The sequence below is a fragment of the Thunnus thynnus genome, chromosome 21, assembly GCF_963924715.1.
Source record: "Thunnus thynnus chromosome 21, fThuThy2.1, whole genome shotgun sequence".
Lineage (NCBI taxonomy): Eukaryota > Metazoa > Chordata > Actinopteri > Scombriformes > Scombridae > Thunnus > Thunnus thynnus.
In genome coordinates, this window is record NC_089537.1 from 21,234,037 (window position 1) to 21,261,439 (window position 27,403).

General features: G+C 42.2%; 1 protein-coding gene across 7 annotated transcripts in view; it reads left to right on the plus strand.

Annotated features, from left to right (window-relative positions):
* LOC137173071 (partitioning defective 3 homolog) overlaps window positions 1–27,403 on the plus strand; it is a 355,263-nt gene that overhangs the window by 323,825 nt on the left and 4,035 nt on the right. For 6 of the 7 annotated variants that reach the window (XM_067577768.1, XM_067577762.1, XM_067577764.1 and 3 more), the window contains 2 exons: window positions 15,160–15,280; window positions 23,221–23,348. In XM_067577768.1, coding sequence (XP_067433869.1) covers window positions 15,160–15,280; window positions 23,221–23,348 — 249 coding nt within the window. The remainder of the gene's footprint in view (window positions 1–15,159; window positions 15,281–23,220; window positions 23,349–27,403) is intronic. The other variant, XM_067577765.1, reaches the window with a different exon arrangement.

Here is a 27,403-nt window from a genome sequence, read left to right on the forward strand (position 1 = left end):
GACTTGCAAAGCCGCCATTACTGAAATAACCCGGGCAGTGGAGAATATTGGACTTACTGGAGCAATAGCCAATTCATGCTACATAAGTTTGGAAATCACCCACTTGGGGAATATTGTAATGGCCTTGTGCAAATATAGACGTATGCTAAGGAAAACTATCATAACCTGCCAGAAGTGAAATGACTAGGTTTCAGATTTTAAACAGCCTGAAGAAATATTACAATAAGCATAGAAACCATATATGTGCGGAAAAACTTCACTTCATCTGTCTCTCATGAGACGAATACAGGGTGGGCCGCACGCACAAGCACATAAACATGCACATATTAAAGCTGCAGAAGAGGAAGGAAATAAATCTGTTTTATGGCTCATCTTTATAGGATGTGATTGAATTTTAAGGATTTTCCAATTGATTTCTGAGCAAACGTTGACATTTTGGCCGTTCATCAACACAAATCTGCTGATGACGAGTGTCTGTCAGCTGTTTTATTTAATTGGACTGATTTTTTCTCCCTTTCTTTCTTTTTTTTTCATTGCCGATGTCTTAATGACCAGTACATTCTTGGTTGCATGTTCTCTCAGTCCCCTATAAAATGTTCTGATCTCAGATCTAAGGAGAAAAAAACTTGAAAAGTGGCCAATCCCTTCTGTTATCCATGTTAGGCGACTTTTGGGAGCTTTTTTTTTTTTTTTTTTTTTTTTTGTGCCATTTTTGGCGTGGACGCCACACCCCGTTTTTGAGATTGGCATTCTGTGAACGGTGGCCAATTGGCAACCACTGTTCACTGCTACCAGCTGCTTTTGCTCATTGAAGTTGTTGCCTCTCTTTTACACATCAATCTACTTTCTCTCTCTTCTCTCCCCTCTCATTAATCTTTACAAGATCCCATAAGTTAAGCTTTGCCATATTAACTGGCCTGTGATGCCCGTTAAAGCTATTTTTGGGAGCGCCTTGGTTTTGATCAGACTATGACAAAAGATACCACTTGTTGAGCATTCTTCTTCTCATTTATTCTCTGCGATGGTGATGGATTGGATTTGGGTGGGAGGTTGGCTGACAGTCTCTTGGGATTTTGGTGTCATTGGGGAAAGACAGGGAGGGTTGGACTCCATCTCTTGTGGTGTTGAAGACGTTCATTTTAGGTCTCTTTCAAGTTGCCTTTCCCAGTTGACCTAGTGGTGTCCTTCAGACACAGTCGTGCCGTCAGAGGTTTCAAAAGCCTGGTCTCTTGTCCCCCATCTCTGTCTTCTTCAGAGGATCACCATGCTGATGCGTTGGTGGAAAAGGGGGGCAGGGCTGTTTAAAGGTGATATTAGTCTTTAATCTGCACCAATAATGATTTATCAGCTCCTGGCCAGCCTCGTGCTTTAGTACTGACTTTAAAACATGAAATAGAAACTATTACCTATTACTGGCTCATCACTCACTTCTTTGAATTTCTGAAGGTGGGTGGGGGAAAAGTGAGAGTGAGAAAAGAGATAGAGGGGGACAAGGAGAAGGCAGGGGAGGATTCATTTCTTTTTTCTTTTTTTTATGTTATTGCAAAGCCACCAGAGCTCCAATCCAATTTGCCAGGCATGTGGAGTTATCCTTAAACCTGTCAAATGCACTGACAGGGAAAGCTGTCACTTCTCATATGGTCATATGGACACAATCAGCACTCAGGTTATTTATAGGTCTCATCCTTCACACATTCGCTACTATAAGGACTCACATAACATGACACCTCACCACGCTCAGAGACCAAGAGTGACAATTTACTCATTTAGTATCACCTCTTTACTGCCCTTTAAGCTACTAACTACATTTTACTGTAGAGCAGACAGCTGCTGGGAATTGCGTGTCTTAATGGTTCCACCTTCTGTGAGGTGGTTTGGGTCTTTAGCAGTCTGTAGCAATTCAGAAACTCACCCAGGGACATATAAAAGCAGCAAATACAAAGCAAAATGTAGAATTAACTAATTCTCTCTTGATAGTCTCCCTTTCTGCAGCCATTACACTATAGTATCAAAATGAATTTGATAATTATATATTCAGGTAAGTATCCTACACATAGATGCTTTAAATTGAATGCTAAAGATGATGGTAAATAATGAGATATAAGTTGCAGTTAGTATAAAGGGAAAGCTAATTAAATGTGCTTCAGATATTTCTGCCTCCACATGGACTAGCCACTCAGGTCTCAGTTACCAACAGGGCAATTATTGCTTCATTTCCATGGCGTGACCATTGGCTTTGTGTATGAGTGTGTGTGTGTGTGTGTGTTTTGTCATACCTGCCGGATATGTGTTAACTCAGCAGGTTGAGCATTACCAAAGACCTCTATTGTTCTCCACTCTATAGAGAGATCTCCAAACACTGGCCGATAATTAAAGGGCTCACTCCTACTTAATGCTTTTGTTCCCATGCCCCCCCTCACCCTCCCTTATTATGGGGGTTAGGGATAATGAGCATTCTGTGTATGTGGGTGTGTACGCACATATGTGTGTATGCCTGTGTGCATATAGGCAGATGTAGTGACGGTATCTTAATTTGGTTTTGACTCACTGGTGCATTCATTCACACATCAGCCGCCGCAGTCGCCATCTGTGGGCAAACCCATGACCGCTTGGCCTCTTTTATCAGCACTTGGGGATAATCCTCTATGGCTTGTCTGGGACTCTCGGAGCACCATCAAAAACGTCTCCACTGTCACCCATTCCTTAAACCACCTGAAGGTGACAGTGTTTTGTCATCAGTGCCTCTCAGCTCCCTTCACTTAAAGTGCAGTCTAAACCCTCAGCGCCAAAGTGAGCCACCTAACCAGGCCTGAATAATTCTCTAGGACATTACAAGGCACATTAGGAGCTTGGCTAAGTGCTTTGCTGTGTCACATTTAAAATGTGGCTCCTTATAGGGTTTTTACATACAAACACATAGTCTTGTGAAAAGAGGGACTGTGTTATGAAATGAAATAAGAGACACACAGAAAGAGCAGTGTTATGAGAATCACTATTTCAACTCTGTAGTCCCTCTCATGAATTTGCAGTCTCCCTTCATGACGGCTGAAATGCCAGACAGGAGTTCCTCTCAGGAAGATAATTAGATAGATTTCTGCTGTTGGTGACACAGACTCTGTTTCTGTACAAATTCCTGTCTGTTTCCTGCCCTTCTCTCATCTTGTATCCCCCCCCACCCCCCACCCCCATCTCTTCTCTCTTCACAGCTCTGTTTTTTCCTGACTCAGAAGCAGTTTAGTTAGAGGATTAGAAGAGATTACGCTGTGATCCAGTTTGTGATAACAGCTCATATTTGGGAAGGCCTCCAATAGTCACCTGCAGAGAAAGAAATAAAGAAAGAGACAAAACTTTCCCAGTTGAAATGCTAAATTTGGCCTCATGACGGGATGTTATCCTTATTAGCTGTCTGTTGAAAGGTGTGGAGAAACACAATCAGATCTCTGCGTGTTTGCTGAAGCCCAAAGCCCATCTTATGTTGCGCTGGTTCAAATCCCCATGGCTGAGAAGAAACAACAGGATAGATCTGATGTTAGCTTTAAGAAATGACCACTGAGACTGAAACAGAGCTTTAGCTTCTGCCTCTCAAATTCAGGGGGAGGGGTTTGGGGTGTTTGTGCATTAGCATGTGTCTTCACTGGGGTCCAAGCTCATTAATTTCCACCAATTGACATTAAAAGTTATAATTATACTTGACCAATTCTACACCCGATGGCCTCTTCCATGCCTTGATTATTGACTGCCAGTGCTCCTGATTAGCATGTCGGTCACAGGGGAAGTGGTGGCCCGCGGTCATGATGATAATTGAGATCATAATCACAGCCAATGAGTTTGTGTGTGTGTGTGTATGTGTTTGTGTGTGTGTATGGTGGTCATAGTGGTGTACTCGGGGGCAGGGGGGGGGCTCCCAGCTGTCATAGGGGCTTTTGATTGATTGATGCCTGATGCGAGATGATGGATGTGTACTCGCATTAAGCCGGGTGACGGCCATGCCGAAGCTCGTCGCGGCTTCAGCAGTTTAAGGCAGTGTTACGGCTTCATTAAGGCAGAGAGCCGCTGCGGCCATAGATCATGGCGGTGACAGGCCAACATTATGTCTGGCTGGGTTGATAATGATGTCATGAATGTGAGGGTCACAGGTTGAAGGGGCATTAACATATGTAAGCCTCCTGGAGGTTGATGTGAGATAGCAGTAGTGGCAGGATTTCTTCTTCACTGATTTGATTTGGTGACTTTATGGACTGGTACAAATGCATTACAGCGTAGTAAAACCCACACAGGATTGGTGGATTTGATATGTGAATGTGTTTTACATGCATAAAGGCTCAATAAAAGATAAATGGAACAATTGCTAAAAGCCCCCGAATTGTCTTACAAGTCAATATAGTTTACATTTTGTTTTGTGTAAAAAATAAATAAATAAATAAATAAATAAATAAAAGCTTTAAATAGACTTGAACTGTCATGCAAATCACTTGTTAGTGCTTATAATCCATTTTAGTCATTATGGAGAAGGATAGAAGACAAATCATTCCAAGTGCTGTTATATGAACATTGATTAGTCTTTTTAGCTCTGATTCTCTCATTTTACTCCTTTTATTCTACCTCTTTTTGTCTCCCCATCTGTCAGTATCTGCCAACCTCTTGACCCTCACATTGATTATTACACAACATTGATAGCCTAAATTGAAATGATGCTGCCAGCCTCATCTGTTTTTTCTTCTGCTCGTCTGTCTGCGTTGCCATTACTAAAGGTCATGACCCCTGACCTCCTCCCTCTTCCCTCTTTCTGACTCTCAGAAGAGGGCTCCAAGACTTAATCCAGTAATGGAGGGGACAGGGGAGCAGCCTATACGGGACGCCCGGGGATGACGGGGAAGAGGAGGGGAAAGGGGCACCAGCTCCCCTCTTCTCCTCCTCTTCTTCTACTCCCTTCCCTCGCTTTCCTTCCCGCTCCCATAGAACTACCACCAACAAGCAGACCCCCCGCCCCCTTTCCCTTTTCTCACCACTTAAAGCCAGGACCAGCTGCGCCGGGAGCAAAAAAAATCATTGGAATCCATCTTTTTAATTCTGCTTTATTACACCCACTATCAATATTGTTATTGTTTAAAGTGGCCCTGGCTGTAGCCCAGCTCTGACTGACGGGCATCCCACTGTGCCTCTCTCTTTAATTATGTATAGAGGAAGTAGTGGTGGTGCGGGGGGTCGAAGGAGAGGAGACTTGCGGGCTGCTTGTGTATGGGATGGCGAGGAGGGCTACGGAGCGCTGGCGTGAATTATTTACCGTTGGCTCGTGGCTTGCCCGCTGAGCGTCAGGCTCTGACATTTGGAAAGGGAGCGATTGTCTGCATTCAGCACAGTGTGATGTTGTGCTGGAGTAAATGAGATACTTTACAGGTGTAGGCCTTCCAGCATGAACCTGAGGGACCTCAGTGCCCTAATAAAAGACAGGATATCTGCTTGGCTTGTTAGCAGCTAAAGGGGATTACAAAAAAAACAGGTGTTCCTGTGACCAGAATCTCACTGAAAATGATGCTCCAGATGTCAGCTGGTACATTTCTGAATACATATGTAATATATGGCCAATGCACCACTGCTCCTTAGGCCCATTTGAAATCTAATATTAGCCTTTCATTATAGGTAGCCAGTGAGTATGTGTCACTCTGGCAACGTGCTGGAATAGCAAACGAGTTAGACAGGGGCAGTTGCATGTGAATATCTGCATCTGGAATGGATTCATCTGCTCATTCACATGCTGATACATTTGCATATATTTGCATTAAAGGACCACACCAGTATTTTAATCTGTATAGGACATTTTCTTATGTGTATTCTCCTGCCCTGCAGGCAACCATTGGTTTTCAGTTATCTCAGAATAAATGAAGGATGAAAATTAATTTACACAGTCTATATGGTGAACTGACAGTATGTAGTACTGTTTAGTAAACATAATATTATATATTATGTATTAATGATATATAATATTATATATTTTATTTTTATCAAACGATAGAGTACACATTGCATGGTAATGCAGTTGTAAATGGGGATTGTTTTCAAAGGTCTTGGGGTGAATACCATATGTTCAAGTTGTGTGGTGAGAAGCCAAGACATCCAAGAATGCTGCCCTTTAAGTATTTTCTAATAAAACCCTTAATGATTTCTCTTCAGTTTCAAGTCTCTGCAAGGAAATTTCATACCATTTCAAAATCAGCATCCACTGATGTTTTGCCTGCAGGTAGGAAAAATGCAAAAAACTATGGTATCCTATCAAAAGTCATCAGTAAAGCATAATCATATATATATATATATATATGTGTGTGTGTGTGTGTGTGTGTGTGTGTGTGTGTGTGTGTGTGTGTGTATACAGTATATAAAGTACATTCAGTCATTGTCCCAGACATGAGTACGTAAGTAACTTTATTTATATAGCACCTTTCAGGAGCAGAGATGTCACAAAGTGCTTCACAGAGGAAATAAAGCATAAACCTACATATAGACATAAAACACAATAAAATCAGAAATAAATAGAAAATAGAAACAAATGAGTCTTGAGCTGCTTTTTAAAGGTGTTCACAGATCTTAAGTCCAAAAGGAGAAGAGTTCCAAAGTTTATCAGCCACAACCTCAAAAGCACAATCTGCTTTACTTTTAAACTATGAGCTAGTGGAGGAAGAGCAATTTACCACCACTTAAAATTTGATTTCAAGTGATTTCATGAATGACCAACTTGATGAGATTTTCTAGTAGCTGACATCACCACCTATGCCTTTTTCATGTGAATAATATTCCATCCCATTCTCTGGCTTTTTAGAACAGGCTCACCCCAAGACCTTGTTTTTGAATTTCTTCCCTCCCATCTGTTTTTTTTTTTTTCCTGCTACTGTGCTTGGGCTGTGCTATACTGTGCTTGAAAAAAATGTGTGTCCCTCTAATAAGCTGCCTGTGGGCATTCCAGCACATGAGAGCAGCTGAAGGATGAGACAGTTTCAGAATGCAAAGTTGAAAAGTAAGTCAAGTGGGAAGGAGGGGTTTGGCAGGGGGTTGCTGGGTCACACAGCTGTGTGATGAGCTCAGTTGGACCTGGCCAGGCAGGTTGGAGATGTTTGTCAGACTGTGTCTGTGGGACTATGGCTGTGGCAGAACACCAAGACATAGAAACATGGAGGACAAGCAGCTCCCCTCTGTCTCTTTTCTATAGTTCCAAAACTTATTAAATTCCTAAGTTTGGCAGTTTTTTTACTACACTTTCATTTAGCGGGTTGTTTAACTTCAGACATGGCATCTATTTTATGCAAAGCACTTGAGGTATCCACACTTGGCTGGACAAACTCGTCTCAAGATCCACTCGGCTCCTTCTTGTCTAAGTGCTGACAGTTGTCTAGCTGGTGCTTCTGCCAAATTCTCCAGGCCTCTCTGGGTTTTGGAGTGGTCCTCAACAGAGAAACCTGCAAAGGTGACTCGTAGCTGCAGCACACCAGCCTCACTGGGCATTTATTCGAGGTCACCCAATGCAAAACAGCCACGAATTTCATATTTCATGGCGCCAATCTATACTTAGACCAAATTTTTCGGTGTCAGGGTACATAATTGGAAGCCAAAGTCATATAGTATCCCCCCATCTCACTTCTCTTCTGGCCTCTTAGTGTCAAGCTAGCTGATATCTCATAAAAAGCCTGATAGGCTCATAAAAGCTGAGCTAACCTGTTTAGATGGATACTTTAGCCTATGGCCTTCACACCTTATTTAAGACTGACACTTCACTCTCCTTACCCTGAAGAGGGATGTTGACTCATCAGATGCCTCTGTGCAACATAAACAGCCTTAACACCACACATATGTAAGAAATTCAAAGTTGTATTCACCCTGGAAAGAGACTTTGGCTGTTGCAAATGTGTTTTCATACTATTTATATGCTTCTTTGAAAATTAAAAGATTTCCTGTATTAGTGTTCTGGGGCATGATCCAGCAAATTCATTTTGTGTGTGCTTGCAAATTTTGGGCACGTGATTAGCTTTAATCATTAGCATGCAGTGCAGCTTTGTCTCATTACGAAGGGGCACTGCTCTGAACTTACCCTGATGTGGACGCATGCATGTGTGAGTGTGTTTGTGTCTGTGTGAATAAATTATGCAGTCCTAGCCATACTCCAAGTCTCTCTCTCTCTCTCTCTCTCAGAGTGAGCAAGTGCCTTTGAATCAATGGATTTGGATTACGGGCCTTAACTTCAAAGATCATCTCTTTCTTCATAGCGGAAGCAGCTGTCAGTCAGAAGCCCCCTTATTCCCTTCTTCCCAGAGAACAACTTATAGAAAAGTTGCCAGCAATTGAGGCGAAGAAACTTATCAAAGAGTCTATCATTCATTTAAAATTTTAGTCACGTGCATACAGTGGAACATGCTATGTCAATGTTGTCTTTTCCTCCTTTGCATGTTTGATTCTTTTTTTAACTTAGTGTATGAGGACAGAAAAGGCATCCAGAGAAATGGTAGCTGCTGTTGGATTTAAATTGGGTTACTGGATTGGATTTGGCGTAACTCATGAGAATTAGCTAAATGAATCTTGTAAATGGATCTTCTTAGAATATATGTTAGAATGTAAGTTTAGTCATAGCAGTGAATGAGCCTCTCCATGAATAGTTCACTTTGTTATACATTATACCATGATATATGGGTACTTGTTTTTCCACTTAAATTAAGGAGAACAGACACAGAAACATGGCACCAAACCACTTTTTTTTTCTAGTGAAAACAAAAACTTTTTGAACTCGACCCCCTTAAGCTGCATTTACTTCAAATGGACAGCCACCACGACCTCCTGACTGTCCTCCTGTCTGTCTTTCACTCCGAGTTAGAGCAGCTGCCATCCACCTCAGTTGAATAATTGATATATTTCAAGACTACACTTGAGCAACCATCTTTTTATTTATTTATTTTTTTACTTTTATGTTACAGCCATCCAGCTGGCTCTGCCACAACATTGCCTCGAGCCATTTCTCTGGCCCGTAAAGTCCCAACTTAGCCTCTTTTTCTTGTAGCATTTAAGCCACAGACCATATATTAGAAGTTTTTAAACAACCAAAAGCACTTTCGGTTCCACTTTTGTAGAAAAGGTCACACCTGTTTCCTTCTAAACACGAGTAATACATCCACACGGTACAACACACAAAAACAAAAGTGCCTTTGATCAGTTCCAGTGCATTCTCTTTGGAACCGAAGCCGTAAAACTTGTGAAACGGCAGGATAGAAGGCATTAACAGTGTTTCTCTCAAATGTAGACAGCTGCAAGATGATTCCTCACATGCACCTGTATTTTGGCAATCCCTCAAACAGAAGAAAGAAAGAGGAGAGAAAGAAATATTTCAAATGTAATGACTTTTGGGGAAGACTATTTGTAGCATGTGTCCTTGGGGTAATAAAGCACATCGGGGTGAACTTCAGAGGATAGAAGGGGTAGAGGGGATAGCAGGCTTTATGTGTGCTGGTGCAAACAGGGACTTTGAAATACGAAAGGGTATATGTCTCTATGGGGACAAAAAGATAGCTGAAGAAGTGCTTCTTTTCTTCATTTCCTGTGAGCTGTGTTTTCCTAGTTGAGGGCCTTCTGTGGCTCCCTTCAGGGCAGAGCTGTTTCTTCATTTCTCACACTAGGAAAGCGAGAGATGAACGGTACACCAGGGGCCAGCCATGCTGGACAGCCTCTTGGAGGGAGCAGCTCCACAGGTGTTGCTTCTTTCCCTTGCTAATCAGAGCTCCACGCTCCCCAGTCACGCCACCACCATGGCCTCGGCAGGCATCCCAGATGATGGCCTCTTAGACACCCCAAGGACCCCATATGGGCTGCTTTGGAGTTTGAAAGAAACCATGGATACACATGCACACATACGTTCACACACAGCTCAACAACAGCAACAGCCCCCATTTAGAAGTGGGTTTTTTAGCTGGCAAGGCGCCACTGTCGGTGCATCAGTCACAGGAGGACATGGGTGAAGTCAGAGCCTGACAAATCCAGGGTATTATCAGGCCTTTGTCCAGCCTGCAGCTGTCACTTACCAGGCTAGTGGGAGAGGATGAGGGGGACAGAAGGGAATTCATGACCTATCCCTGTAACCACAGAGGAGGATTGAGGCATTCAGAGATGAAACATATGGGAGGAAAAAAAGACAGAAATGAAGAGAGGAAAAAAAATAGGAAGATATTTTTAAGAAGATGGAAAAGAGAGTAAAGTGGAGAGGGATAGAAATACTGGAAGAGGGCTATATGCTTCAAATGCTTCCTTTTGATTGCTGCAAAATCATGGAAGATTGGCCGATATATGCTGATTTCCTCTGAAGACTAAAAAAATGTTTTATCTTTGTCCCTCTCCCCTTCAAAAATGACCAGCGGTAATGCAGATCTAATCTGCTTCTATCATCGCGGTAGGTCCCAAAGGCTGTCCATCTCCCCAAAAAGCCTCATCTTTCTGTCTTTGAAATAAATGAAAGTCCACAGGGCAATGGAATAAAGATGAGCTAAGCCTTTGACTTGATGCAAGATTGCCGAAGGGCCCAAACTTAAGAAGCCTGCCCCATCATCTGCTGCATGGAGATACTGAGGCCAGAGCACGAAACCAGATAATCTGATAGAATTTCAATCAACACCGATCAGATAAGTAATAACAGACCGTCTGATTTTAAAGTCACATCGAAGCCCCAGCAGTTCAGCTTTTTTGCCTTTAGTTGGGAATGAACAAGTCTGTGATAACTCTCAGAGCTCCTGTCAAACTTCATCCCTTGAAATTTTATCTTTGGGATTATAATACTCTTTTGCTCTCATTCTGATTGGCTGGGACTGACCCCCGACCTTTTGCATGCTCACATGACCCATGTTACACTCTTGGTGATTGGATTACTCCTTTATTGGCCAATGGCAGCGGTTATAGGACATGCTGAGACTCAGCAAGGCTTTGATCCACTAACAGAAGCAAATAGGGGGACTGTGGCATAGTTTGCATCCTCGGCCTAAGCCTTGTGGTGTGTGAGACATCTGCCAAATCCTCCTGGATCAAAGGATGACTATTACACAGACAGGCGTCCACATATCCCCAACTGCAGTTTTAAAGGGCTCATGACCCCTGTCAACAGGTCAGGTTAAAAAACACAGGTGGAATGGGGGTCACACATATGCAAACATATTGACACATGCACAGCACTTGTCCTTCTCCTCTTCTTTGTTCATGTTAGGAGCATGTTCTTCATGTTGCACTAGCAGATGTGCTCTTGCAGTTGTGATATTGTAAGGTATATAGAAAACCAAATAGCATTATTTGCTTGCAGAGCTGCATTCATCACCAGTCTTATAAGCTTGGGGCTTAGCTTTTTTGGTCCTCCATGGCATTTTCCTAATTTAAATAGTTTTCATAATGCCATGTATTACAGAGTGAAAGAAATGAAGCAGCATCAGAAGGAGGAGATGACTAGAGGGTCTGTTGATGAGATGGGTATGGATCCTTGCTGTTTGGCCTGACTCTGCTTGCCTGTGAATTCACAGGTTCACCTTTCTCCATAAGCCTTGAGAGTAAGCTTTCATCCAAGCTATAAATACAAGTGTCTGCAAAGTGAAGAGAAGCTAGACAGGGAACGGGAGAGACAGACAGTGTGTTTCGCTGTCTTTGTGTCTATTTCCACTTCTGTGTGTTGCAATCTGTGTCATTCGGGTGTGTTTGCGTGTGTTGGGGAGCGACACGGCCACCCTGAGAGGCCAAGTGCTGATATTTCAGGCTGGGAACACACCGATGATTTTTTAGAAATCTCATTATACAAGACAAAATGAAGATGCTGGCTGTGAAAATGCTGTGGTATATGAATACTTTATCTCCCTTTTGTTTTTTAATTACTTTACAAGCGGTATCCAATTTCCCATTGACTCAGATTTTAAAAAGAGAACTTTTGGAAAAAAACAACCTTGTGGCTAAGCCCTGTAAGCTCATATGATCATGATGCAGACAGCCTGCCTGCATGTACCCATGAGTACACTTACACAACCTGTGACCTTTTTCCTTTATGCACAAACACATGGCTTATAGCAAACTGATGAGCAGTGCTCATTCATATTCTCTCATACCCATCTATTGCTGGCCAGGGTGACACATTCATACTAATTGATGAGGTAGTCTGCTGACGTAAATTGCTACCAGTTTCCCTCCCAATCTTTCCTCACAGCTCTTGTTCTTCTGGCCCATTACTGACATTGATGTATTCAGAGGGGAATTTATAAGCAGTGACACCTGATGCATCAGCCACGATCATGCTGACTAATTACGCATCGAGGTGCCCAAACATTGGGGAGCTCTCAGAGAAGGCAGCTAAATCTATCTTCTTTATTTACAAAGACAGGCCTGCTGTCGGCTGCAGAAAGTAGGCAGCCTCTGATGCCGTATGTTTAATTCCTGCTCATCCCAAATGCTTCACTTTCTAGTTCTTTTTTCCAAGCATATGAATATATTTACACTTGGAGAATTCCATAGAGCGCTTTCTAAGAATCCCATCAACTTGGTACCCCCATGGTGGGTGGAGGACCAAGAGGAGAAGCCCCTGCAGATAATCTAGATACTGCACAGGCCTCCTTTGAACTGCCATGACAAATTCACCCCTCGTTAAATCCCACCCCCACTCCCTGCCCCTTCTCGATGCAATTTCCATTTGTAGCGCCTTGAAAAATATATTGAAGTGCCATGCTGCTAGTTTTTAATTTGCTGGAGATCTTGTCTCCGTTGATCTTCTCTCATTCCACTCCCCACCACCTCATTCACCACACTCTGAAGCAGATCTTGGGTAATATACAACCACTCCTTTTTCTTAGATTGATGAGAGAGTGGGTGAGAGAAGGGCAATAGGTCTTATTGTGTAGTGAGTGTATATGGACTCAAGTAGTCTTGTTTATAGCCTGGGTTGTGGCCCTTTTTCTGGGTCCCCAGCTGGTTCCCACTACTCCCTTGGTTCCTCTGGCCCCAGTGGTGCATGTTTGAGATGCTGATGCTAGCACTGACCCTCCCTGGAGGGTCACAGAGAAAAATTTATGAGGCTGTTTGTTTTGAGTCGGCCCGGTCTTCTCTTTGACCAGCCTGAGGGATTAAGCTAATTGAACGCATTGGACTTTCAAGATCTATCTTTTCTTCTTTTTCCACCTATTACAGTCTTGTCATACGTCTCTCTCGACTGGTGGGGATGATGGCATGTACTGTTTTTCAATGCACGTTTTAGCTCGAATATATTTGGGAGGTATGAGGAAAATTAATTCAGAATTGCAGATGTTTTATTTTTTACTCACAATAGCATACTGTGTGTGTGTGTGTGTATGTACAATGAAGCCAAGGCACACACACTTTCACACAACATATCTTTGGGGAAACCTGGAAACCTGTGGGTGTAGTGGTGTATTTTGCAACAGATGAAACTCAACAGATGGACTCAGTGTGCATATGGAACATGTTGCATTGGTATTCAGACAGAAATACTCTTTCTGGAACTCGTAAGTCTTACATATAACTGTTGCATGCTACTTAGGCCGTTAAAAGCGATAAAAACTCATTGTATGATAAAAGATATGAAATTTAAGAGAATACCTTTTTTATGAGCCTTTAAGTGTTGTCAGTTTCACTCAAAACAAAGTCAAAGACATTTAGTCAGTGTAGCTTTGTTGTTTAATGACTACAATTAGGTAATTCAATTTCTTTAACATCTCATATGCTATTCAAGCAACCTCATGCAAAAAGGGAAACATTAAATAAAGGAAACATTTATTTGGTAATGAACAGTAATAGAGAGACTTCATCATCACCCCAGAACCTAAAACCATAAGCCATCTCACACTCCAGTGAGCCACTTAATTGGCCACATCCACATAAAAGGCCTAATGTACGCTCCCTGCACTCCTGTCCACATAAAGCTATAGGAATCAAATGGAGTATAACTAATACAATTGATTTTGATCAGGCAGTACGAAGAACACGACAACCGTGTCTCGCCAAGTGCGACTCAGGGGCATGCACCGGGATCCGTGCATCCTTTATGAGCTGCTATTTATTGTGCTTTTAATGAAGCTTGATTGGCAGCATGTCCTAGTGCCCATTATCATCAGAAGGATGTGCTCATTCTAATCTGCAATTATCACCATAATTGCACCCAGAATCCTCTGGGCCCAAATAAGCAATCACTTCCACCACTGTCGTGCCACCTGTAAGTGCTACTCAGGAGGACACAAACAATGACAGGGTGACAGGTCCTCGTGTCAAGTGTCCATTTTGAAAATGTTTTTGGCTTTTTCTCCCCTTGCTCCTTGTTTCATGCTCCTGCACTTCTGTGCTCTATGTCTCACTGGTGTTTTTCAGTTCCTTCGTCCTGGCTGACATTGTTTCTTTCTTTTCTCTCACATGCTCTTGATTAGCCTTTCCCTTTTTCTCTCAGAACACCCCTTCTACCTTTATCTCCTTTTCCTTCCCTCACCCTATCCATCCCACTCCCTACATCCCCAAGCTCCCATCCCCTCCCAGCACAAATTCTTAACCTTTGGTCACTTTCATCCCTGCGGTATGCATAAATGCAGGCCTATTATCAAGCCAGTTGTCTCATCATAATTATGCGTTTTGTCATGTGCTGCCTCTGTAGCTGGTGATAAAAGAAGAGCCTGATTAAGCTGAGGGAAGGCTATTGATTCCTATTGACAGGCCCCTCAAAGCCCTTTAATGAAGGGGATGTAAATGAGGGTTTTCCACAGTGTTTAATGACTGCGTACCATAAAAGGCCAACATTCTCCTGCAGTCTAAAAGGGACATGCATCACGCACAATGGTGCACGAGGGACACTTTCAGTTATAGGGATGTTCAGGAGCAACGGCCGGAAGAAAGGAGGGTGGGAAGAAAAAGCATAAAGGGATGTCAGTTAGGTATGCGAAAGGGAATCATGACTGTCAGATCAAGGGATCCTCAACACAATTTAGAGGGGTGTTTGGGTGGTCAAGTGAATGATTCAAATATGAAAAAGCATCTGTAACAAGATGCTAGCTAGAGTAATGTACCAGGTGTTTTTGAGTGAGGGGCGATACTGAAAAATGACCTTCAAATTACCACCTACAGTATCTGCATTTAAAACAGCTTGTTTCTCTTTCTCTCTCTCTCTCCCAGCAGTCAGATGGCTCCCAGTAACCACGACCGGATACAGAGGCTGAGGCATGAGTTCCAGCAGGCCAAGCAGGAGGAGGACATCGAGGACCATCGGCACACCTACAGCTTCGACCAGTCCTGGGTGAGTGTCCGATAGAAGCCACGCTCCATCAGAGCAGCGCTGAGCTGCACAGACCCAGAAACACATACTGTATAATACCCGAGACTCAGCGCTCCAAGGGTAATTCCCACCACTGCACCACTGGACATTCTGGTCATCTCCAAATGGATTCCTGACACTCAGTTCAGTTATTTTCCCATTCCTACAGAACTCAATCTGAATCTTATTTCTTCACCTATCTACTTGCAATGTAACCTAACTTCAATCAGAGTGACATTATTCTGTATGTTGGCAACCAGAAAATCAGTATTTCAGTATTTCTATTTTAAGAGAAAATACCTTTTGTCATTGGTATTCTCATAATGATTATCACTATTACCCTGTTTATTTGGTCAAATATCCAGTGGATTGAAATGTTATAATATATTTGACTATTTCCAGTTGATGTTATCAATACAAATACATGAATGTGATTCGTTTCCTGCAATCATTCCCAGGAGAATCCATTTTATTATAAATATCTTTCAAGGTAAGAGAGAGTGCAGACTGCAATAAACGAATGTCATACATTCCTGCACCCAGGGACTAACAGTAATAATAATAATCAACTTGTGAAATGAATAATAAGTGATAAAGCACAGTATAAATCCCAGCACAAGAGCAAGCTTAGCTGCTTCCGTCAGTCCTCTAACAGCGTCATCCTTTCAGACAGTGAAAACTGTACGAATGCCAAACTGTCTGACTCATGTCCTTAAATCTTAAGACTTCAGTCCCAACTTCTGCCAAATTTCTTTGACTAATTTCTAATTTCCGGGGTCAACCTTTGACCCACAACTAATTGTGCTGTTCCTGTCTTGGAAATATGACACACTGGCGGCGGGAAGGAGGAGAGGAGACGAATGAGGGGAACATTTGATGGCAAGTGACAATTCAGGACTTTGAGGCAAAGTAAGGGAAGAGAAGTTGAAGACAAAAAGAAACACTGTTCATTTTCATTTTCATTAGACTTGATTAAACGGATTTTTAAATTAAAAAAATTTAAATTAAAATTTAAGGAAACTTTTCTTTAAGCCGTTCTCCTCTCCCATGATTGATCTGTAACGGGATTTACTCATAATTGGAAAAATGTAATCAAGTTAATTCCGTTGTTAATTCACCCAGACTTGACTGATCTCATATTCCTCCCTGCTGTGCATGAAAAGTTCAGCTGTGCCTGGAGTGTAAGTACAGAAGCTTGTCTGTGTCAGGCCTTTCAACTGTCTCAGAAATATCTTTCCATATAACCTGTAATATCACTGATGATCTTAATATGTCTTAATTAGAGGTCAGACATCCTATTATTTTAAAATATTATCAAACTCTTAACAGAACCAAACTCATAGCCAAGCAGAGACAGTTCAGAGGTCAAATATTTGTATATTTAGTGGTGTAATGGCTTGAGACAGACATGGCTTTTTTGTCCTGTGACCTTTCTAACCTGGTTGTAGAAGGAGGAGACTAATTGTTGCACCAAGTTGAGCAATTTTCCAAATTATGGGTCATAATGTCAGACCTTGAAAGTTAAAATATTTGGCATCCAATTTTCTTAACAATTATCAGCGTCAGTTTGTCAGTTGAATTTGTTTGGAGTGGTGGTCTGATGTGGCAGGGATCTTCTGTTGTTTTTCTTATGGTCTAAATGAGTTTGGGTTAGCCTTAACCGCACACTTCCCACCATGTTTTACAGATACAGAGAAAGGCAGACTTTATTTACTCTGGATTTGCTTCAGTGTTAGTCCAACTGATGGTTGAAAATCACTGAAAGCGGTCATCTTTCTCCACTGTTTTCTCAATCTCTCTCCTTCTTCCCATTCTCGCTGTCAAAATGAGATGTTTGTTTGTTCAGCGCTAAGCAGTCTCCGTCTTTCTCTCTGAGACTCTGAGCTCCTAATTGCTTGTGATTGTTGACATTGTTGAGCATACCCCCGCTACTCCACTGGTAATAAGATACAGGGCCAGCCCCTGAGTATTGAAGTCTATTTTATTAGTTCTCTTTCATGTTATTTTAGTCCTGCGTAGAAAGATTCACAATGGCAGAGCTTGTTAGGAAAGATACAGCCGTACCCATGTTATGTGCTGACACTGATTAGAGGAACTCGAGGGAAATCCTGTCTTAGTGTCATCCAAAAGCAAAATGAATATGGCTCTATTTGAGTTGTATGGAGCAAGCATTTTGATATGGAAAAAAAATGTTGACAGAAAAGGAAGAGGGACAAATATGGGGTGACGCATCTGCCATTTGATTTGTTTGTGAAAAGAAGAAAAGAGAAATTACAAAAGCCTTCAAAGATGTACATGCAAAGGCTGGGCCAAGAGGTAAAAATACACCAGAGAAACAAACTCTTAGCTGTATATTTTTAAACTGATTATGAAACAGAAAAGTCTATACGACTTTCAAAAAAACTGACCTGAACTTGTTGCTGCCAACTGTGAGTTGGTAGCATGACGTCACCAGCGTTTTTAGAAGATCTTTTGACCCACATTGAAAAACATAACCTTGTGCCTTCATTGCATTCCAACCTATTAAGACAACTTTATGTGCAGAAATGGATATATTTTTCTCTTTTACAGTGTATTTTGCTCCGTGTCATTGCTGAATGTTGTCCACGGTGATGAAAGCGAAACCTCTATGACCTCTACTTTTTTTTGTAAATCAAAACATTCAGTGAATAGAAGCAGGAAAAGGCATGATGTTTGAGAAGGCAGTTAAATGCCTACCACATCAAAGTCTGCAGAGCTTCACATTGATGTACATTGTCCCTGAGAACTCAAGGTTGTATTGTAATGGCTTCCACGCAGATTCTACAAGCCAGAACAGAAGCAGCTGCTTCATAGCTTCTCAAAATGTGACATGTGGTGTAATATTTTTACTGTATACTGTTGATCAAAACAAACAGCACCACCCGAGATTTACTCAATCACATATCCTGACATTTAAAAAGTGATGAAAGTAATAATGTCAAAACAATCTCACCTCTTGGTCCTTTTGGTAGCTGTTGGGATGCTCTCAATCATATCACATGATCTATCCAGGTTTCATGGAAATGTAGATGTTAAAATGTTCTTTTTTTTTAGCACTTTAAGGGCTGCTTGTTGTTGTTGGTTTAAAAGCTGAGTTTCAAAGCTAATTCTTGACCTTGGAAACAGAAGTTGACAAAAGAATCTCACCTCAAGGTCCATTTAGGATCTTTTCTTGATCTTCAATCATATTGCATGATACAGCCTACCCAGTTGTAATGCAAATGTTGATGTTCAAATTTCCAATTAGTAATATGATTGAATGCTCCAGATCAGCTACTAAATGGACCTAGAATTGAAATTGTTACACTGTTTCCAAGTTCAAGAATACATTTTAAAACTAAACAAATATTTATTTATTTTGTCTGTGGTCACCTTCTGTGATCACAGGTCAAACCAACTGTCCAACTATATTGCCAGCAATGCATCTTCTTCCACTCAGTGTAAACAACCTGCTGTAACACATTACCCCCTTAAAGATGTTTCACTTTAAGGGGGGAAATGTGGTAGAAAATGATCACCATAATGAGGAACAGGTACAGAAAAGAGCACATGGGGCAGCAAGAGGTGTGAGGCTCCCTCTCTGTGGGTTTGACCCCGGCTTGTCTCTGGGGTGTTGGGAGACTGAGCTCAGGTATGTCTGCTGTGAACGCCTGTAATGACAGTGCCGAGGTCAGTCCTCGAACCCCGGCTCCTCCTTAATGGAATAATGACCAGGACACTAGAAGCCCTGTCTATCATGAAGCCCCCAAGCCAACACTCACAATTAGAGCTGGCATGTTTTCTCTCCCTCCCTGCTGCTCTGCTAGAGGGGATTTCCAGATGTTCATCATAAAGCGCTATGTATTTTCCAAAGAGTTGCCTTTTTCTCTCTCGCTCTCTGTCTGCAGCAATAAAATCAATTTGTGCTGTTGGGTTGGAGCTCCAATGAGCATGACCACACAGAGGAGCGTGAGCACCATGCTGGCACTTTGGATCAAACACACCAACAGCAGCTTGTAAAGCCCTTATTTATGTGAATTCTTTTGATTTTATTATCATGCTATCTGCTGCTACCAGGATTCATGTGTCTACAACCATTTGTTGAGTTTATGCAAACTCGGGCTACTCTATATGGTGCTTTCATTTCGGTGAGTGTTTTTTTGTGTACAGCCAACTATTTCCTATGTGATCATGTGAAGCATAAACCTCTTTTAGCCGCAGTCACTTGACTTCCCAGAAGCTATGGGTCAGAGTTAAGACAACGTAGCTCTGTGCCATGACAGTGTAGGAGCCCCCGGCTGCTACCATGCAGGACTGTATGTTCACTTCTGTAGCAGTACTGAGATAAAAAATTCAAAAATAATATGATTCTTTTATGTTAAACACTGAAACACAAACACACATTCTCAAAAATATTGTAACATATCAGATGTCTTACAATGATGGAAGTGTTTAAAGGCAACCTTGTAGAAGAAGCACCTTAACATATAGAAAGCAGCAGAGAAATCCTTTTGCCACTCTTGATTATCTCTGTGAGACTCGGCTTTCTCAGAGCGATGAGAAGATTCTCTTTCTTCAAGATGCATTTCAAACTTGGTGACTTGGATATCAGAGTCCTCTTCCTACTACTACATCGATTATGATGCTTATGATCTCCTTTGAGCTCCTTCTCAACTATGCTAGCGCTGGTTGTCATGGCTGCATGGGTTAAGTATGGACAGTGCTGTTCAATGTTGTGCAAGCAGCAAGTGTGTTTATTGTTTGTATGATTACATCCGCAACAAGCTTTAAGACTTCACTACATATGTGAAAGAACAGCACACAAACACAAACTTAATTATAAAGACGTGTGAGTGTGGAATGGATTTCACATAGCAAGAACATTATCGTTGCTCTGTTCAGCCCTGCTGCCAAATCACAGATAAAACACACATCTGCACTCACAAGCGCGCACAGATGTACGCATGCCTACACATCCAGCAATTTTATTGAGCTCAATTCACTTAGAAACTATATCTGTTCACAGATAAGATAGAGGGGGGGAGAGGAGAACAAAACGATTACACTTCTCTTATGTGGGCGTGATAATATTTCTCAGTACTATTACCCCACACAGATATCTGTACTGCAAAAAAAATGAGACTCCAAGATTTTGTTCTGCCTTCCGTGCGTGCTGTGGAGTCCTGAAGCGATAAAGAGATAACCAAACCACCCTCCCATTCACCATGGTTTCCTGGGCCAGGCACTGGGAAACGGCAGACCACACTGCTTGCTCTCGGATGGATACTTCGCCCGGAGCTACACACCCCGGCGACCACAAATGGACTGGGCTTGTTTATAATAAATTGGCGGAATTGGGTCGGTGCAAAGACTTTAAGAGAGAATCATTATCCAACTGGGCTTTTGTCAGGAAGTGGTGTTTCACTACCATTCTCTCACTTTCTTCTTGTTCTGTCTGCCCATTAGCAGCTTAAATGCCTTCCATATGTCTGTTTGTGTACAGCGCGGGTGCTCTCTCCAAACTGTTTCCTATGTGGTCTACAAACATAGCATCATGAGGAGTGTGGGCGGTGAAGCCATATGTTAGTGCTGACCCATTGCAGCAACCTGCTTTGATATCTGAAAGGTCTGTGACCAGCTCTGAACCAAGAAATATTACACCTTGGCTGTCTTGCTTGTGTTTTGAACTTTTAAAACCAGGCTCCCTCCCAGCTGTGTTCCTGTTGCCGGATTTTTGATAGCTGCAAATAATTTTCATAATTATGCCCTCCCCCCCCCGTCCCAGCTCACCGTCTGTGAACGCTCCTATGTTTAAACAGGTGGGGAAGTCTTTTTTTTTTTTTCTTCTCCATGCTTCGTCTGACACTTTGTCTGACACCACCAAGGAAACAAGGGAGAGATAAAAGCGTGCCGTATCGACATCATTTTTCACATTATTGGATAAAAACGAACATGGACGTCTCTTTGATTCGATTTCAACAAATGTCATGTTTTATATGGCATTGTATTCCAGGCCTAACATGGAATAATCTGATTCTCCTTCCCTGCCTAATGCCATTACATTGACTGATTTTCTCTCCTGGCTATTTCTCATGCATTTCTCTTGGCATGGCGTCATCCAACTCAACCCTTCAGTTTTAAACCGAAGCGTCAAGCACCTCCGGATTCCTCACCACTTCCTTTCGAATCACATTAAAAGCCGTCAGTGTGCGTGACTAATTATTTTCTCACCACCACAGTCAAATAATTTCTCCTTTTCCCGTACAGTTCATCTGATATTCGTTTATGTGCTATGCACTTTCCAGGCTGGGGGAAACGTGTTGTTTCAGCGAAACCTGAAACATATGAGTCCAATTCACTTCACCCACGTGGAAAACTGTTGTGTTTTTAGGACTTGGAGGGCTTGAGAAAGGACATGGTATTGACGCTGAGTGAAATGTAATTGTGCTGTTATTGCAGCTGTCCAAGTGAGGAGGAAAGCAACCATTTCAAGAACACAAGATGTTTCCAAGTTGATGTTTTCGCTGACAGCCTTTCCATCCATCAACACACCTTTACCCCATCAATCCACTCTGTCATGTACTATTACCTCTTCCCCACAGACACATAAACACCAAATTCAAGAAAATCTCTCCCAAACTTTCAAACACTGATTATTTAGAGGTTCTGATAAGTTTCTTTTTAATTCAGCTTGCTGGTAAAACAGTAAAAATAATTTCCATCTTTAGCAAAAATTTCTATCCGCAATCCCACCTGTCCACCACATTCCCATCCTAGCCTTATGAAAACTGACACTTGGTCAAGCCACGCTCGCGACACCTCAGCTCGCCTCTGTTTAATTGGCTTGTCATGTTCTTTCATCAGCCAGCTCGTTAGCAGTGTGCCTGGTGTTGAGGGAGATGATATCTCCATGTCAACCCCTCTGATGATCAGACAACAAACACACATACACACTGGTAGGGGTTCCTGCTGTGTAGTCAAATCTGTGAAATGAAGCATACATAATACTGATCTATATCTTATGTCTCCAGCACACTGGTGGTGCTTACTTTGTTCGCAAATACACAGCACATTATGAAAACTGTTTGAATTTTCATGAAAAACCTTTATACTTGCTATTCTTAACACACTTTTCTTTCAGGGGAACAGCTTTCTGATGCGCACAAACTGGTGTTTTAATAAAAAAGAAAACAGAGTTGCTAGCATATGCAGTGATAGCCGCTACAGTTGAACAGACAAAAACAGCTCCATCAACAGAAAGTCATTAACAGAAAATCCAGAGAAGAAGGCGCAACAGTAATTGGCCAGCACACAGTTTGACTGTAATGAGAAATGCATTCAAAATCCTTTAGAAGGAAGAACGCTTCATGCCAAAGTCATTGAAATATAAACGAAATCAGAGCAAATCACAAGTCATAATGACATCAAAGACATCCAACCACATGAGCCAATTGTATTTTCAGCTATATTTAGTTATTATAATGTATTTGTTACATGGTCAGCACACCCAAGACTAGTTAACATCATCTTAGACACTTCTGGTGTATAGAAGAATCGTAATATCTGCATGAACACAATCATCAGGGGACTTTTTGTCCGCTGGCACAGGTGCATTTTCATTGCTATTGTCATTATGGAATCACACTCACTAACTACCTGTTCCCTGGGGGCAGCCCAACACACAGGAGGCATCACACTGTCATCCCACCTGCTGCGCTGTGGGAATTATAATCCATCATCTAAGTGTGTGTATGTGTGTATATGAGCGTGTGAATGTTTTCTCTTTTCGCAGATTTGTGCGAGCATGTTTTGGTTTGTGGGTAACCACTGTGTCCAAAGACAGAATATGTCAACCATTTCTTCTGATGCTACTGTCTGTTGCTGTGTGTGTCTTGACTTGTGTAATTTGGTTAATGTTACAGGCTAACAACGGGACGGAGACGGCGACCGGACGGCATTCAGTAACCGTGGATACTCAGGTCCAGAAACAGCAGCAAGACGACAGAGATGGTTTCCAACAAGCTCAGAGACAGTACAGCTCCCTACCACGGTGAGACATCTTTCTTCCTGTCCTTTCTGTATTCCATCTGTCTGCCTGTCTGTTTGTGCCTGTGCCTCTCTGTGACTTATCACGTTCTTGCTGCCCTTTCTCGACCTCTTCATTTGACTTTTTTTTTTTTTTTTTATTCCTGTCAATTTCTTTTCCTCATATTTGTGCCTTTACTCCTTTTCCTCCACACTTTCTTCGGCGTATCTCTTTGGTTACCCTCAAAGTCAATCACCACAAAGACACTTTCAACTCATCTCCAGACATTTAAATGATTCTTTGCAAAACTCTTTGAATATAATCATTTAATATGATCGCTTGAAATTATTTGACTGATATTCAACTTCATTAAGTCAATGTTGACCCTGAGGAAGTGGTGACTTTGTCACAGACATCTTCCCCACTCTCCAACTCCCTCTCAAAACGTGTTTTTAAAAGGAATTTTTTCTTGCCAATCTCTCGCCTTACACATCTTGAGTTCAGAGCTACAACTGCTGCTCTTAATGTTCTCCATTCCCCTGTTTCGATTCTTTTGCATATTTGTCAAAGAGATGCCAATAAAGCTTACCATATCTTACATCTGGAGGCCTCGGGGGGGAGAAGAGTTTAGTATCAGTATTTGCATTTCCTGCCATCACTCCGTGAAGTATCTTTACCAATCCTCTGAAGCTCTCTAATCGTACTGTAGTCAATGCAAATTGCAAAGCCAACCAATGCTGGTGGAAAATTCCCACATTTTAAGCTTTACACACTGAAAGAGAAAGTCACTAAAGGCACTAATTCTACACTTTGACTGACACAGGGATTTAAAATTAGTAACAATAAACGTTATTTTCACTCCCTGTTAAATATTTCCACATTGAAAATAATCTAGTGTGAGTTTTTCATAATATGAAATGTACATTATGTTCTCAAGTGTTGGGAGGGAAGTTGGAGTGAAGTCTGATTTATTTAAGTTTTGCTGCTTTGCCAATTTAAACAATGACAGAACACTTAATGTGTATATGTATATGTGTGTGTGGTCTTTTCATTTTCTTGGCCAGAGTAAGTCTGCTCTCTTGTGATTTCAATCTCTCTCTGCACAAACAGCAATCATTTCTTCATAGCCATCCTCCTTTGCTCTGCTGTCTCTCAACAGCCACAGTCGGGTCGATTAAAACATGTTCCTGTCTATGGCTATGGATTTGTGGTCCACATGGACGTATAATCAATGTGGTCTGTATGAGCCAGGCCAATCTATAGATTCCCTTCATAGGTGTTATCTGCTGGCATCTCATGTGATGTGACAGTTGCCTCCAACCCTCCCATCTCAGCGAGTTGCTTCTCTTGGGAAAGTCGGTCTGGCCGGCCCAAAAAGCCCGGCGAGGATAGCCTTTGATATGCATTCCTCTCATAATCTCATAGCGTCTTTTAGCAAACAGTCGCATGAGCTCAGGTTTGACATTTGACCCCGGCTAAGGCTTTTCAGATCTCGTGTCTCGGCACGGCTCCTCATTAAAGAACTAAAGTCTTACATCCCCAGATTAATAACCACAATTCCCTCTAACTCCAACCACCTCTCTTTTGGAAGCCCTTCATCCTTTCCTTCTCTTCCAAAACAGGAAGCCTGAGCAGTCATCCGTTCAGCCAAAAGGGGACATTCCGCTCAACAAAAAAAAAAAAAAAAAACTCCTTCCCAAAGAGCTTCCAGAAGAAGCCATGGTAGCTGGTTATCTGATGACGGCCAGGCTAAGCTCAGTGTCTGGGATGTGAGGATTGGAGGAGCACTAATGAAGGCTTGTTGTCGGAGCAGGATTAGCAGTGACAGGCAGTGGAGGGCGAGAGGGGCCGGGAGAGGAACGAGTGTGTTAGTAGGAAAGACAGACCACTGATTAGCCTGAAAGAGACACACTCGCACACAAAAAACACACACAAACACACACATGAATGCAGTCAAGATAAGGTTCTTAACAGTGGCCTGAGTGAACAGCCAGTAGCTCGCCCATCTACCCATGCAGCTCTTACATTCCTCAGCCAAAACAACATTGTTCCACACCATAAAGAAAACATTATTCCAGGTTTGTAGACAATTTATTTGTACAGTATAGGAATGATTGTTCCATTGCCCATTGCATGCATTTTGGTTTTTTCCCAATCATTTTGTGTCTGTACGTGTGTGTGTGTGTGTGTGTGTGTGTGTGTGTGCATTCTCCTCCTTCTCATAAACTCTGATTCTTCCCAGCTGTTTTAAAGAAACACACAGCGGCCACAAATTTTTCTGCGAGCCAACTTCCTGGCCTTGTTTGTTATGTTCTGTCATTCTAAATTTATCCCACTCTTTGGCATGATGTATTTTCCCATCCCCTCCCTCTGTAAATGTAACTAATCTACTTTGTGACATATTCTGGCACAGGAGTAGAGGTGATAAGAGAACTAGTTCCCCCGATGCATCAATCACGAATACATTCCCGTGGAACAATGCCATCTTTGCTCTCTTCTCATCGCCGCCGCCGACTTCGCCCCTAAATCTCCCTTCTTCACTTATCTACTTTAGAAAACTAAAAGGTAATTCTGGAAAACGCAGATCGCTGCCTCATGCAACAGGCGTCCCAGGTTTCTGAACAAGCGGCTCCCTCATGAGCGGTGCTGGCTGCTCTGTAAGCCAAGCCGGGGTGTAAATGCATGGCGGCTCGCCCAGACAGCAAAACCCAGATATGGAGCATGTGGTGGGGCTCTCTCTGCAGTCTGTCCCTACATCTGCTCCGCCGCCAATTACCCTCATATTTACACATGAGCTACACGCATGCACACACACACACATACGCAGGGCGGAACAAGATAATGCGCTTGTGTTGCGAGTACAGTACATAAATGCATTCACATTTGTCCACACATGCATAAATGTAAAGCAAAGCTCACACATACTCACATTTCAGTGTCATGTGCGTCAGCGCTTCCCCTCCCCTTAGATATTCTTGACCACAAGGCCTTCTATTAGCAGTGTGGGATTCTCATTAGAGATTATACATAGAGATTGTGCAAGGGAGAGCTGAATAAAATGGCAAGAAGTAGGAAAATACTATATTATAGTATTACAATGCAGTTAATGTACAAGCATCACATCGCATTACACCTGTTGATATCACCACAGTAACACTAAACGCATCAAGATATATTAAGCTTTAATTATATTCCCTGCAGTAACTTTGTTAAATGTTTTCATATACTTCATGATAGAGAGCAACAGTGGGTTTTGCATGGACTTACAGAACCGGGGTCACTTCCGTGTTACTGAATAGGAGACTGCTGCTGTGCAATCAGTATGTTTATGTTCATTCATACAGAGCAGCAATCGCAGCGAGCAGAAGGTTTGGAGTGAAGGTGACTGTGTTAGATGTGTGTTACTGAAAAGCAGCAGATTACTCAATCTTTCAACTCTTACTCAATTCTTTCAACTTCCTCAACATTTATCTTCACTATCAACAATCTCCACCGCCATCACAGACTTGCAGAAAACACAAGCAGCCTATCACAGTTCTTGCGGTCCCCATGTGGTCCCCCTTTGTAGCCGCTGTAGCTCCGAAGGGCTTTTTTTTTTTACTTTTGGCAAGTCATTTTCTCTCAATATTTCAGTACATACAGAATAAGAAATCAGATCCATTTACCTTATTTTAAGTTTCAGTTTTAAAAAAACAGCAGTTTGTCGGAAAACATGAGCGCTTTGAACAATAAGTAGCCTATTCTATCTTTTGTTCCTCTCAGCCTCTCTGGAATGAGAGCCACCAGATAAGAAGTGCAGGCGCTTTGGTCTAAAAGCATGCCGGGCTCCTGTTACCCTCTGCAGCCTTGTATGCTGTGAACTCAGAAGCCTTTTAAGCACACAGCGGGTCAGTGAGGTGTGAATGGGATTTCTCTTAGCACCCCTGACGTAAAAGACACTGTCACAGGTCTTCCATCGCACGTCGGCCTTAATGGATCCTAATAATGGAGGAGCAGACTTAACACTTTACCCAAAGACCTGGCAAATCCCAATGACAGCTTTCCAGGGCCAATTTCTGGAAAGGGGAGCATGCGTGGCG